The sequence below is a fragment of the Leptonotus elevatus genome, chromosome 19 (assembly GCF_054856555.1).
Source record: "Leptonotus elevatus isolate MCC_2025b chromosome 19, RoL_Lele_1.0, whole genome shotgun sequence".
Taxonomy (NCBI): Eukaryota; Metazoa; Chordata; class Actinopteri; order Syngnathiformes; family Syngnathidae; genus Leptonotus; species Leptonotus elevatus.
The window spans coordinates 16857458-16869957 of record NC_141257.1 but is presented as its reverse complement, the minus strand read 5'-3'; the positions used below and the strand labels follow the sequence as shown (position 1 = coordinate 16869957).

At 40.4% G+C, this 12500-nt stretch overlaps 1 protein-coding gene across 3 annotated transcripts in view; it reads left to right on the top strand.

The window, feature by feature from the left end:
* Positions 1 to 12500, top strand: part of anln (anillin, actin binding protein) — a 38558-nt gene that overhangs the window by 6117 nt on the left and 19941 nt on the right. For 2 of the 3 annotated variants that reach the window (XM_086063586.1, XM_086063584.1), the window contains 8 exons: positions 1782 to 2064; positions 4388 to 4587; positions 4687 to 4791; positions 7166 to 7271; positions 9125 to 9432; positions 9744 to 9877; positions 11228 to 11366; positions 11463 to 11598. In XM_086063586.1, the coding sequence (XP_085919712.1) occupies positions 1782 to 2064; positions 4388 to 4587; positions 4687 to 4791; positions 7166 to 7271; positions 9125 to 9432; positions 9744 to 9877; positions 11228 to 11366; positions 11463 to 11598 (1411 nt within the window). The remainder of the gene's footprint in view (positions 1 to 1781; positions 2065 to 4387; positions 4588 to 4686; positions 4792 to 7165; positions 7272 to 9124; positions 9433 to 9743; positions 9878 to 11227; positions 11367 to 11462; positions 11599 to 12500) is intronic. The other variant, XM_086063585.1, reaches the window with a different exon arrangement.

Genomic DNA, 12500 nt, shown 5'->3' with positions numbered 1-12500 from the left:
AGGTGTCAAACTCCGGTCCTCGAGGGCCGGAGTACTGCAGTTGTTGGATGTTTCCCTTCTCCAACACAGCTGATATATGATCAGCTCATCAACAAGCTCTGCATAAGCCTGATAACGATCCTGCTGATTGGAATCAGCTTGTGTTGGAAGAGGGAAACCTCCAAAACCTGTAGGACTGCACTGACATTGGCCACCCGCCCAAGTAGATTCCAAATCTGTGGGAAACACTGACATATCAATGCTGCAATAAAAATTCAATTCCATATCATTTCAATAAAAACTGTATAGAAGTGCAACAAAAATTCCAAGATGAAATTAACTGATGCCTATGGTGTATATTGGTGATTTCGGGTGTGATCGGCTTAGGAAAAAAACTGTTTATGAATCTGGTGGTGTGTGCTTTGATTAATCTGTAGCTGCCTTGAGGGCAGAAGTGAGGAAATAAATATCTGTACTGATGATCTCGGCTTGCGTGTTAGTAATTTCTGAAGTGGTGGAAGAGAGGGCAGCCAAGGACTTTTTCTGCAGTTCTTAAAACTCCAGTGATATTTTGTCCTTTGTAGAGCAGCCGACATACCATGATGTGATACAGTACGCTAAGATGCTTTCGACAGTAGAACAATTAAAAAAAAGGCCACCAGCAGCCTCTTACAGAGGTTGTTTCTTTTTCAAATACTAAGAAAGTAAAGACGTTGCCGGTGCAAATTGAATTTTGAAAAAAGGAAGTCTTTGAATCCTTGAAATATCAACTTTAAATATAACTTGAAAGGACAATGACAATAAAACGATAAGAACGTGAAATAAGAATAGAATAAACTAAAATAATAGCAACTGAAAAGTTAGAACAAATACTGTACTGACTGTTCCTGTGCGTTTTGGCCTCTTTGGGGCAGTGTGGTGCCGCGCATCCAGTGATGGCGTACACACTTAAAGTGAGTACAGAAGAAATTTGCGATTAAATTCTATTAAAATAACTAGTTTTTCACACTTTGAGAAGAATTTGTGCCTTTTTTTCGTAGTGTTATCTCACCTGTGGGTATACGTTCCCACAGCATTTGTGTGTATTAGTTATTTGAAGGAAAACCATGAAAATGTGATGCTAACTTCCTGTTAGCATTAGCGCTAGGCTAGCAATGTTTTAAAAATAAAGCATATTTTGTATTTAAATATACAGTGGATGTAATTCTTATCGTCGTGTGTTTAGATTTACAGTTAACCCCAACTGAGGTGTCATTAAACAGTTTAAAGGACGCTTCGGGAAAGCAAAATAACAAGAATAACATATGCTACACACATGCTAGTTGCTAATGTTACGCAAGCGAAATGGTGCATTCAGGGTACTTTCACAGCGTCGGAAACTTAGGTTTTCGTCGATGATAAAGTTTTAAGGGAAAAATAATCGTTCAATTGGCCGATTGTTTTGGCCAATAATCGGTTGATTATAATTGGTGGCCGATTAATTGGTCACGCCCTAATCGGGAGGGTTAATCTGTCTTGTTTCACCGGGCCTTCTTAAAGATGGTTGTGGTGTTTGGTATGACGATGAAAAAAAAAAAACAGCGTTGGAAACTCAATTCGAAAGAAAAAAAACCACTGTACTTATCATATTCCAATTTCTGAGGAAAAATGTAGTCAGTTTATATATATATATATATATATTTTTTTTTTAAGTGCCGTAGTATCACGAATAACCTGTATACACCTGCACACCCACTCCTACAGCTGCGTTACACTCATGTTAACACCTATCCATGATGTTATTACTGATTTTCTATCAACAGGCTGCACATCCTTCAGCAAGGTCAAACCCTCAGAAGACTGACATACCTGCAACAAAATCAACACCTAATTCGATAACAAGGCCCCAGAAACCCTCAATACAGGCAGCAGCTGTGCCACCAGAGTCCCCATCTTCACAATTATTGTCTCAAAGTGCTCAAAACAGTCATGCTGTTTGCAAGGGTCCCAATTTTGCCTCCAGTCTATGGAAACCACAGCTCTGTGCAAAACCAACTACGTCCAGCCCTGCTGTCCCTCAGGCAAAGAACACTGTTGGTGCTTCTGGTAATGTATAATGCTTTTTCTGTTTGATTTAATTGTGACACAATTAGGGATGCACTGAAATGAAAATGGTTGGCCGAAACCGAAAATGAAAAATGGTTGGCTGAAAACCGAGACGCCGCAAAAAAAATTATGCTAATTTTTACTATCTTTGCATTTATATATAATTAATTAAAATTATAATTATAATATTATTATAAAATATTTATTTAGCACTGGCATTTTAGCCAAGCACAAAATTGAAATGTGCCCACATCGCAGACATGTTGGCTAAAGGTACATTAACTCTTTGACTGCCAGACGTTTTCAGAAAAGGGATGCCGTCAGTGCCAGCCGATTTAAGCATTTTGACTGATCTTTCAAGGTCCACAGAAAATGTTCTGTTTGGACTATGGAAACACACATACTACCAAATGAAAGTTTGAACTTTCATCAGAAAAAAAAAGGTTTGTTTCTACCTTATTCCGTTCTTTAGTAATCAACAATAGAAAATGGTTAGTTTGACCCAAATGCGGTTGTTTTGGACCAAAATACGGAGAAATCAAGCTTTTAGTGAAACAATATTATTTCATGCACTCTAGTGAATTTTACACTTCTTTTTGTCCATGAATGATGCCACAAACACCTAAACAGTGCTTTACTTCTATAAAACACTACCACCAAGAATGAAAAAGTGTTTTTTGATAGCAAAATACGTTTATTTACATTCAACAGTGTAACAATTTGACAACAATTTGGCAAACTATTTACAAATGTGTGCAACTGTGGTGCTATTTACAATTATGTGGATGTTTCAACAACAGTTTTTCTTTTTGTGAAACACTCCCCTGCGTGCAAGGAGAAGCAACAGCATTTGCATTTGTGGCGTCAACCTCGGGATTCACCATCATCATCATCATCAATGTGCATTGGTCGATGCTTTTCGACAACTCTCCATCGCCCGATCGAATGTCCGCTTGTGTAGAAGTACCCGGTCGGTTGTGCTGCGCGTTTTCCGGCGTTAGCAGCGCTAGCCGGAGAGGCTTACTACGTGATCATAACGGTCGCGTCAAGGCTTCCAACTTTGGCGTCAAGCTCGGAGTCATCATCATCGTCGACATCAATGCGCTTTTTAGTATTGATCGATGCTTTCCGTCTTTGAAAAAAATGCTCAAGCGTGAGCTGCTTGCAACCGGTCGCCATTGTTGTATCATCACACTATCACACATCAACACTCTAGCTCCGCCTCACGTCTTCTACTGACGCCCACGGTGGGCGGCCCATCCAACCTTGTGCAAAGAGAGTCATTGCTGCCATCTAGGGGCCAAAACGAGTCATTATACTAACTAGATCTGCTTGATACTTTCAGCACAGCTGCCCAAGGCTTTCCTCCACCCGTTTCCAAAAAAAACATAGTGAACGTCTTTTAACGTCCTCGGCGCCCCTCCGTAGGTTTTTACTAAACGTTTTATAACGTTTATGGCGGTCAAAGAGTTAAACACCAAACGAGTGTTGAGCATTTTCTGGTGGTGCGATTGCACCTTATAGTCAATGTAGTTTGCACAGGCGGGGCCAGATGCGTGTGGCGGGACAAGGTGCGGCGCACTTAAAATCAGCACATTCACATATTTACCAACGTTAAAAAATAAATATATTTGTTCGCACCAGCTAATCGGCTTCGGGAACGGACTTCAAAGTCACACACAGCGTAAGTGTTTCCGTGTTTAAAACTGTTGATAGCAATAGTGCTAGCATTAGCTAAAGTATTTAGCACGGCCACCGGAATGCCGATGGAAAAGTGGAAGCGTTCGAGGGGCTCCTATAAAAAAAAGGGGGGGGGGGGGGCGAAGGCGCTGCGGAGGAAAAAGTGGCTCACCTGTACTGCAGTACACGGCATTTCTGTCTTTTCGACCCATTTAAATGTTGTACACCAAGCGACCTCCCTCTCCTCCAGTGTGCGCAATGACCCCGGAGCTGCTGCGACCGACCGGTGCAAACTCACACGGTGAAAAGCCAGCCAGAAGAAAAGAAACTCACCTCTGCGTTCGCTGTTTAATTCAAACAGACGCTTGCTTGCAGCGGTTTTTTGCTTGCGTCACCACAACCTATTTTGGCCATATTCTTTCGGCTTTAATTTCGATGCATCACTAGACACAATGACATGTAGTGAAGATATTTTTGCACTTGTCTTCACTTTACCGTAGGTCAAGCTCTAAATGTTTTTGTGCTGTAGATGTGTTGAAGGTGCACATGATTGCTAGGAAATGTTTACAAAATGCAAATGTGGACGGGATATGTTGTAACATGTAACAGACTGTTTTTATGAACTATAGCCATTGGTCAATAGGTGTACAGGTAAAGTCTTTCCTGGACCGATTTGAAGAGAGATGCCAGGAGCGCACAAACTCCCCAGCAGGGGGAAGCACACAGCCACCCTTAGTAAATCAGTTGGTTACGTCAAGCAACAGGCTTGTGCAAAACAGGCTCATGGCTGCTCCCCAAGCAGCAAAAACAACCACAGCTGATCTTGCCCAGAAACAAAAACTGGTAGGTGAATATGGTGTGGCTCTACTGTACTTATCCTGCCCATATGATCAATTATTTGTGATATGAGTGCACATCATAGTCACAATAATGTATTTTCAGGAGCGTGAGGCTGAGCTGGCTCAGATTCGGAATCGGCCCCAGGGGAACAATATGTGGAAAATCAAAGACGAAGTGTCAGAAACCAAGAAAACCACAGACCTCAAGGTTGTAACCACTTACATAGTGTGTGTGTGTGTGTGTGTGTGTGTAAATGTTTGTATATACATAGTCAGGAAAAATAGATACACACATTTAAAAGAAAAAAATGCATAAATATTTTAATACCTAATTTATCACTTTCTTTGCCACGCTCGCTGCATTAGCATTTACGGCGCTAGCCTCTAACGCTGGTTAAGGCGGCGTATAATACAATGCAGCGCAATTACATTTTAAAAAAATATATTTTTAGCGCCCTTAATTATCGATTAAACTTAATTTCAAGACGACATTGTGTTGCTGACCACGTAGTTGCATTTGCAATTAAATCGCGGTTTGACAAAACACGATTACGTAATTGTGACAAGCTGCGATTTAAATGTTTCTTGAAACGAAGCGGAAAGAGGGAAGGGGGGGGGGGCAGGAAGGTCAGGAAGTTTTTTTTTGTCTCATGAGACCCTGAGACGAGTGTCACGTTTAATCAGTTTGATCTTGGTTTTAAAACAACACTTCACCGTTTTGAGTTATGACTTTGCTCGTCATTACTCACCGTCAGTTATGTGCTGCCACCGCAGCCTCTTTTAATGTACATGTATTGTAGCGTTGGTGAACTAATCAGGCCAAGCGGCGAACAAACAACTCTTTAATGACAGTTTGCAAGTAACTGTCGGCCGTAACCACGCCAGAAAACAACAGCTCTGAACGCACTTAGCTTACCAAAACAAAAGTCTGTGTTAAGGACTAGATAAACCAATCCGGCGTCGGCCAAATGTGACAGACGCCTACCCCCTGTGGCGTCGGCCCAGACGTCAGCATGTCGCGTAGAAAAATTACATAAATACACACCGCACCGACACCAACTATTACGTACTTTCAGCGCATGCGCAAGAAGTAATTCCCCTCCGTACCAACGGCGGCGGTAGTCATTATTCCTAAAGGCAACCAGCAACCTCTTTACGGGGGCGGGATATAAAAACGTAAACAACTCATACCGGTGTGCGCCGGGGCAAACGCGGCGGCCAGCTGGTGAAGCGAAAACGGCGCTGGAATAAGCTTCGTCTCCTTCTCGTTCCTGAACGCATGGATGTGCTCCGTTCTGGCGTATCCTGGACCCTGTCGACTCCTGTCTGCTACTGATCGTCAGTTCACCCGAAAAGCTTCGACTGTGCTGCCCTCCGCGTTTTGGATGCGGTGCCGACCTCCAGCTTCTGAAGGAGCTTCCTCGAGACCGATATCCTCTTTATTGGGGGCTTTAATATTAACGTGTGCTGTCCTGAAAAACCATAAAGTTGAGTTGAGTTGAGTACTGTTTATCCGCGTTGTTACTTGCTCTTCTTGCCCCGTGCACTCATTCGCTAGCTAACAGCTAATCACAGTGCTCAAATGTTCCCGACGACGATTCAACATGTCGAATTTCCTGGAAACAACCCCCCCTTCGTCCCACCGACATATTCCAACTTGATCCAACGTCACAACAGTAATTTTTTAGACTGATCAAGACTGCGTATGCCGTCGGCCCAACGTTGTCCGACTAACGACGTCGGATTGGTGTATCTAGGCCTTTACCTTCACAGACCGTCCAGACTATGGGAAACTACCCAACCTGTGACCCACCCACAAGGATTGCTTCAGAATGCCAGTGTTTTTTTTTTTTAAATCAAATCGGAAAATGTTACGTCATATCATCAGGTATAATTTAACTTTGCCTACACTTAAGCATGTGTGAATTTACTGACTGGAGATCGCCAAGTTGTATTTTTTTAAATATATATATTGAATTTATTTATTGCTAAATGCTGTGTTTAAAAAGTGTAGTGTTTCATACGCCTATGATATCGCAATCGCAATTTTGGGGAAAAAATCTTAATTAGATTATTTTCATAACCATTCAACCCTAGTGACAAGTCAAGTCAGCCACTATGCCAAGACACGCTGCCAGAAACAACTTCAAAATAAGAGGGTACCAAGGCATTAATGGCAATAAGGTTTATTTTGAAATTGGCCTTTTCATCGTCCGTCATGAAAATGTGTTGCTGTGGCTGGCTTGATTGTCTTTCTGACAAGTGTACGCTAAATAAGATATCCGAGGCATAGATAAATGCCCGAAAAGAGCACTGGGAGCAAATTGGAGTTTAGTTACATGGTCAAGGTAAGAGGGTCGAAACCACAATCTTCTGTTTGGACATGGATATGGATACAAGGTTATGCCTGTGATGCACTGGTTGGTGGTCCTGATCCTTTAAATATCTTAAATGCTGTACAATACTGTATATAATATGTATGATATACATGTACTGTATGTATATGTATATATTATTTATAACATTATATATAATACAGATTATGTATAATATGTAATATAATCCTTTTTTCTTTTATTTAGGAAAATCTTGACAAATCTGTGGATAGCAACAGTGTTTTGCTCGAGTCAAAAGATGAGCCAAAATCACGCTTTCTTGAGGCTGCGGAAATCCCTGTAAAGCCTCCAGGTATTAACAGCATTTTCAGTTTTATTGACGGAAGTTTACAGTTTTTGATAATGCTGTTCATGGTCTACAAAAACAAAGTGATTCTTTCATCAATATTGGAAAAAATTAACTAACAATTACTTGATAAGACTCATTTGTTTTAAGGAATGTTTTTTTTCTTTTTTTTTTCTTTTTAACTGATGGGAGAATGACATGTTTTGATACTTTGTATTTAGTAATGCCCAGAGGAGTTCTGCCATTGCTAATGTTTTTCCTGATGCTCAATTTTCTATGGCTAATGTCATGTTTTTCTTCAGACGACAAACGAGTTGACCACAACTTTCGGAGAACTACTGTCTTTTTCCAAACGGTCACTCACTCCACATGTAATCTCCCTACGAAGGCCCTTTGCTCAGTTATGACCAGTGTTGGGCAGTAACTAGTTACTAGTAACACGTTACTGTAACTTAATTCTGTGCAGTTTCTAGTAACACGTTACTGTAACTTAATTCTGTAACTTAATTACTTTTTACAACAACTAATTAACGCACTACATTGTTAAATACAGTAACTCAGTTACAATATGGTGCGTTAGTTACTTGATAAATTATTTAATTGTGCGTCAATCGTGAGGATAAGCAGTTCAGAATCAAATAATGAATGGATGGGTGCTGTGTACTGTACTACTTCCTGTTTACAATGGATTGCCGCTGCTGTGCTAACGAAGAAGACTCATTGTGGGCGAGTATTGAATTTAGCAGTCATGAAGAGTCAAGGCGAGCGCAAGACGAGTTTTTTTTATATAGAAATATACTCATTACAGTAATTTCTGGACTATAAGCCGCTACTTTTTACACTTGCATTCAACCCTGCAGCTAATACAAAGGTGTGCCTTATCCATCAGATTACAATGGGGCGTACTACAAAGGAAGCGCAAGAGCATCAGGCAGAGCATAACAAACCAAGTGAGCCCAAATACAGTAGGAGAGACAGAACGAGAGAGAGACAATTTGCGCTCTCATTTTGGAATAGAAAGTAGTGGGAACCCGGTGTGGTAACATTAAAACACCTGCGGCTTACAGTCGGGTGCGGCTTATGTGTTACAAACTCGAGTATCCCCCAAATTTAGCTAGCGCGGTTTATAGTCAGGTGCGCCTTATAGTCCAGAAATTACTGTAGTTTACTTTAGTTGCGCGTAAAGGAAAATGTATGTTCTTGGGGAAAAAAAGGAACTAGAGAATTACTTTTAATAGTAACACATTACTTTTTTGTTTAAGTAATCATCAGAGTAATTGAGTTACTTTTAAAATGAAGTAACTAGTTACTAGGAGTGTGAATTGCCTAGTACAGATATAGATTCATAGGTCACGATTCGATTCGATACAGATTAATCCCGATACGAATCTATAAATTGATTATTGCGGTTTTTTTTAACTCAAATTTAGAAAACGCTCATCGGTAAACTTGTACATGTACACTGTAAGATTTGTATGAAAATGTATTTATCTGAAAATTCAGGTTGCAGTCTGTTTCATGTTTGAACAGCACTGAAATCAAATATTAAGGCTTAATGTTCCATTAATATAACATTCTTTCATAATTGTGTAAATCCTAACCCTAAATCAGACGCTTTGTTGAATATTCCCATAAAAGATTTATGTTTAAAAATTGATTCAGCCGCATATTGAATCGATTCGAGAATTACGCGCTGTAATATCGCAATATATTGCAGTCAATTTTTGACACCCCTATTAGTTACTATTTTTTTTTAGTAACGAGCACAACACAACCAGTTTTAATTTAGCTTATTTTACAGATGTTTGATTTAATATGAGCATATGGGCCTCTTTAATGCAATTGTTTTCAAATCACAGGTAGTGGGTCCCGCAATTCTCCCCTAGCATCCACATCTAGTCCAATGAGAAGTGCTGCCCACACAGACAAGAACAACATTTCTGATCCGACAAAAGATGATGAGAAGAATGAAGACAATGAAAGAGAGATACATGTTGACCAGTCAATCAACTCTGCAGTTATCAACGATCTGTTTGAAGGAGTTTCGGAACAATGTGAGGACCAGGATCATGAGGAGGAAGATGCCTTGAATATCTCTTCCATGTCACTTCTCACACCACTGGCTGAGACTGTGGCTGCTGTGGTGAAGAGTCCAAAGAGTGTGATGGTATTCACAATACATCATTTATGATCATAAACTTAAAGAATGTTCATGTAGCCTATGTGGGATTTTTGCCTCCATGAATGAAAATTATATAAATTATACTGCATACAAGACAGCACTCTTAAAACAGCTTAATTCCAGAGTAGGCAAAAGTAGAGTGTATAAAGTGTACTATAATTCTCAATTCTTAGCAAAAAGTTATCTTGATTGTCTCACATATTTAGCATTTAGACCCTCTATATTGTCCTGCTGGTGGGCTAATAGTAAACTAAATATGACATGGTAGTTAGCGGCATTCTTTTCTTTTTCTGTAGACCTCAACTCCATCGAGTTCATTCATTGTGAAAAATAAAACTCCAGACAAAGTTTGCCAACTTTCTAAATTCCAGAGAGCCAGTGTTGATGACAGTGTTGATGTCCCAGATGATGACCATAAATTGCCATACAGGTACGTACAGGGGTACTCTGTTGACATTGACATTACTGAATGACACATAATGAATTAATTTGCGCAGCAGCTTAAGAATATACTGTCATGTGACAGAAGAAAGTTTGATTACCTGCAGACTTTTTGTTTCTCATCATTTATATTTATGGCCTAGCAGTGTTTTTCAAGCAGCCAGCCACCTAAACACTATCTGGCTCTTATCTGGGGTTGGGTCGCAGGGGCAACAAGGTTTAGCAGGGAAACGCAGTCTTCCCTCTCCCAACCAGTTCATCCTACTCCTCTGGGTGATCCTAAGGCATTTCCATGCCAGTCATTGGACATTCTCTCCAGCGTGTCCTGGGTCATCCCTGGGACCGTCCTCCCAGTAGGACAAGCCTGGAGGATCTCACAAGGGAGGCGCTCAGGAGTCATTTTAATCAAATATCCATTTAAAAACAAAAACATCCACCTCAGTCACCCATGCTCTCTGAGGCCCTGCATTCCTGGCAGCTTTGTGGGGAATGGCAGGTGCTAAACTAACATGCTCTGCATCATGCCGATGGACAACAGCTACTAGTTGCATGGTGCAGATCCTCTACTCTAAGTACAGGGTTTCCCCCAGAAAACTTGTTAAGCCAGGCGTTCAGGGATGGACTAGGCACAAAATATTCCTCAGCTGGTGGGGTGTTGTGTTGGGCATGTGGATGAAAAATGACATGCGGCGAGTCATACCTGTCGACAGGGGAGATGGTGTGAATGACATATGCTGACTCCTATTCGTTAACGGGGAGGGGGTGGTGTTAGTGGACGTCATCAAGCGATGACTGTTCGTCGTCAATCGATGGGGGAAGAGTAAGCACGGCAGCCGGCAACATGCGGTGATTTATTTGGCCAATGTTTCAAAAAAATATTATCATCACGATAATGGAACATGCAATTGGCTTATCGTAAAGACGTGCAGTAAATTAATACTTTTTGAATTGTATGTTTTTACCTGACTTTGACAAATCAGATGCAAACTTTTAAAGTGCTTCGCCATCCAATATGTAGTATCTAATGGCATTGCTTACTATACTATATATATATACTTTGTTTTTATGCACAATGTGAAATGAAGAAATAACTGTTGATCATGTAATAAAGAAAAACAATTGTTCATTTGTTATATTGTTGTATTTTTTATTGTTTAATAAAACCCTTGCTTAAGGTGTCTGAGATGAAACTGCAAAAAATTGCTCCTCAAAGATAAAATGTTGCTCCTCAAATGAATTCATTGATTAGGAAACTGCTCCACAGAGAAAACAAGTTTATTTTGAGCCTTGCATGCTGTGAATTGGTCCACACCTAATATTTGATGTATATGTCTGTTAGTATTGACGCATATAGGTCTACTCGAGTGAAGGAGCCTGAGAAACACAATTTTAAGGAGGTAATTATGAAAAAAGATGTTTCTCACAGAGCAGAGGAACCACGAGGCTCAAGCTTGTTTACCATCAAACAGAAATTGAAGGTTTGAAATAAATGTTTAATTGCCTCAAATTATTATTTGGAATTGTTGAGCGAAGCAACTGTGCCTCTACTCACTCCATTGTTTATCTCTCTGCAGGTTCTCACAAATGAGATGAATCTGCAGCAAACAATCATCCACCAGGCCAGCCAAGCACTCAACTGTTGCACAGATGAAGAGCATGGCAAAGGATCCCAGGTGGAGGCTGAGGCAGAAAGACTCTTGCTGGTAGCAAGTGAGTCAGTTTTCATTTTTGTAAAATATTACATGATGATGAATTTGACTCTTTCTTTCCTGATGAATGTAACACAATACTGTACAGGTGTAGAGAAGTTTACGTTTACATATGGATAGTTCCAGTTATGGGTGGTTGTGCTGTCGTTTGTGTGTGAATGTATTTTGAGTGGTGAAAAACAGCTCTCGCTACCACTTCCTGTTTGTGACATGCCAACACAACCATGCCATTAAGAGCCCTTAAAATGTATCATGTTTCAAATGGTAAATGGACTGCTTCTTATATAGCGCTTTATCGACACCATATGGTGCCCAAAGTGCTTTACAATACCCCACATTCACACACGCACAGACTAAACGCTCACCTGCGTGCTGCCGTCTCAGGTTGGAGCCAAGGCACTTGCTGATAAAAAAAAAATATATATATATATATTTATAAATAGCGCTCCATGGCGTGCGAGGTCATATGACTAAGGACTGAACTATAATAGTAATTGGTAAACTTTTTTGACGCGGCGCCACACATCTTCTTTGCAGCAGTCAGTGGGGGATTATTGTTCTTCAGATGCGAAGTATATCCCATCTCACAGTTTCTGACGTCATGCAGATTTTGCATATTACAGGCCTCATCGACAATTTGGCAGCAGTTGCATTTTTTTGGGGGGGGGCTCAGTCTAAGCTGCATGACTTCTGGGCGGTCATGTGACTGTCAAATGACTAATGGAAGCCTAATATTAATTTTGTAGTTATACTATTTCTACAAATCTACTACAAATGTATAGGTGATATCAAAAAATTCAGTTTAATATCATATCAGGTGCTTATCCGCTGCAGTTTTTTCTTTTCTTTTTTTACGACTGTATTGAAAGTGACATAGTAGCTATTTTTAGACACTCCAGGATA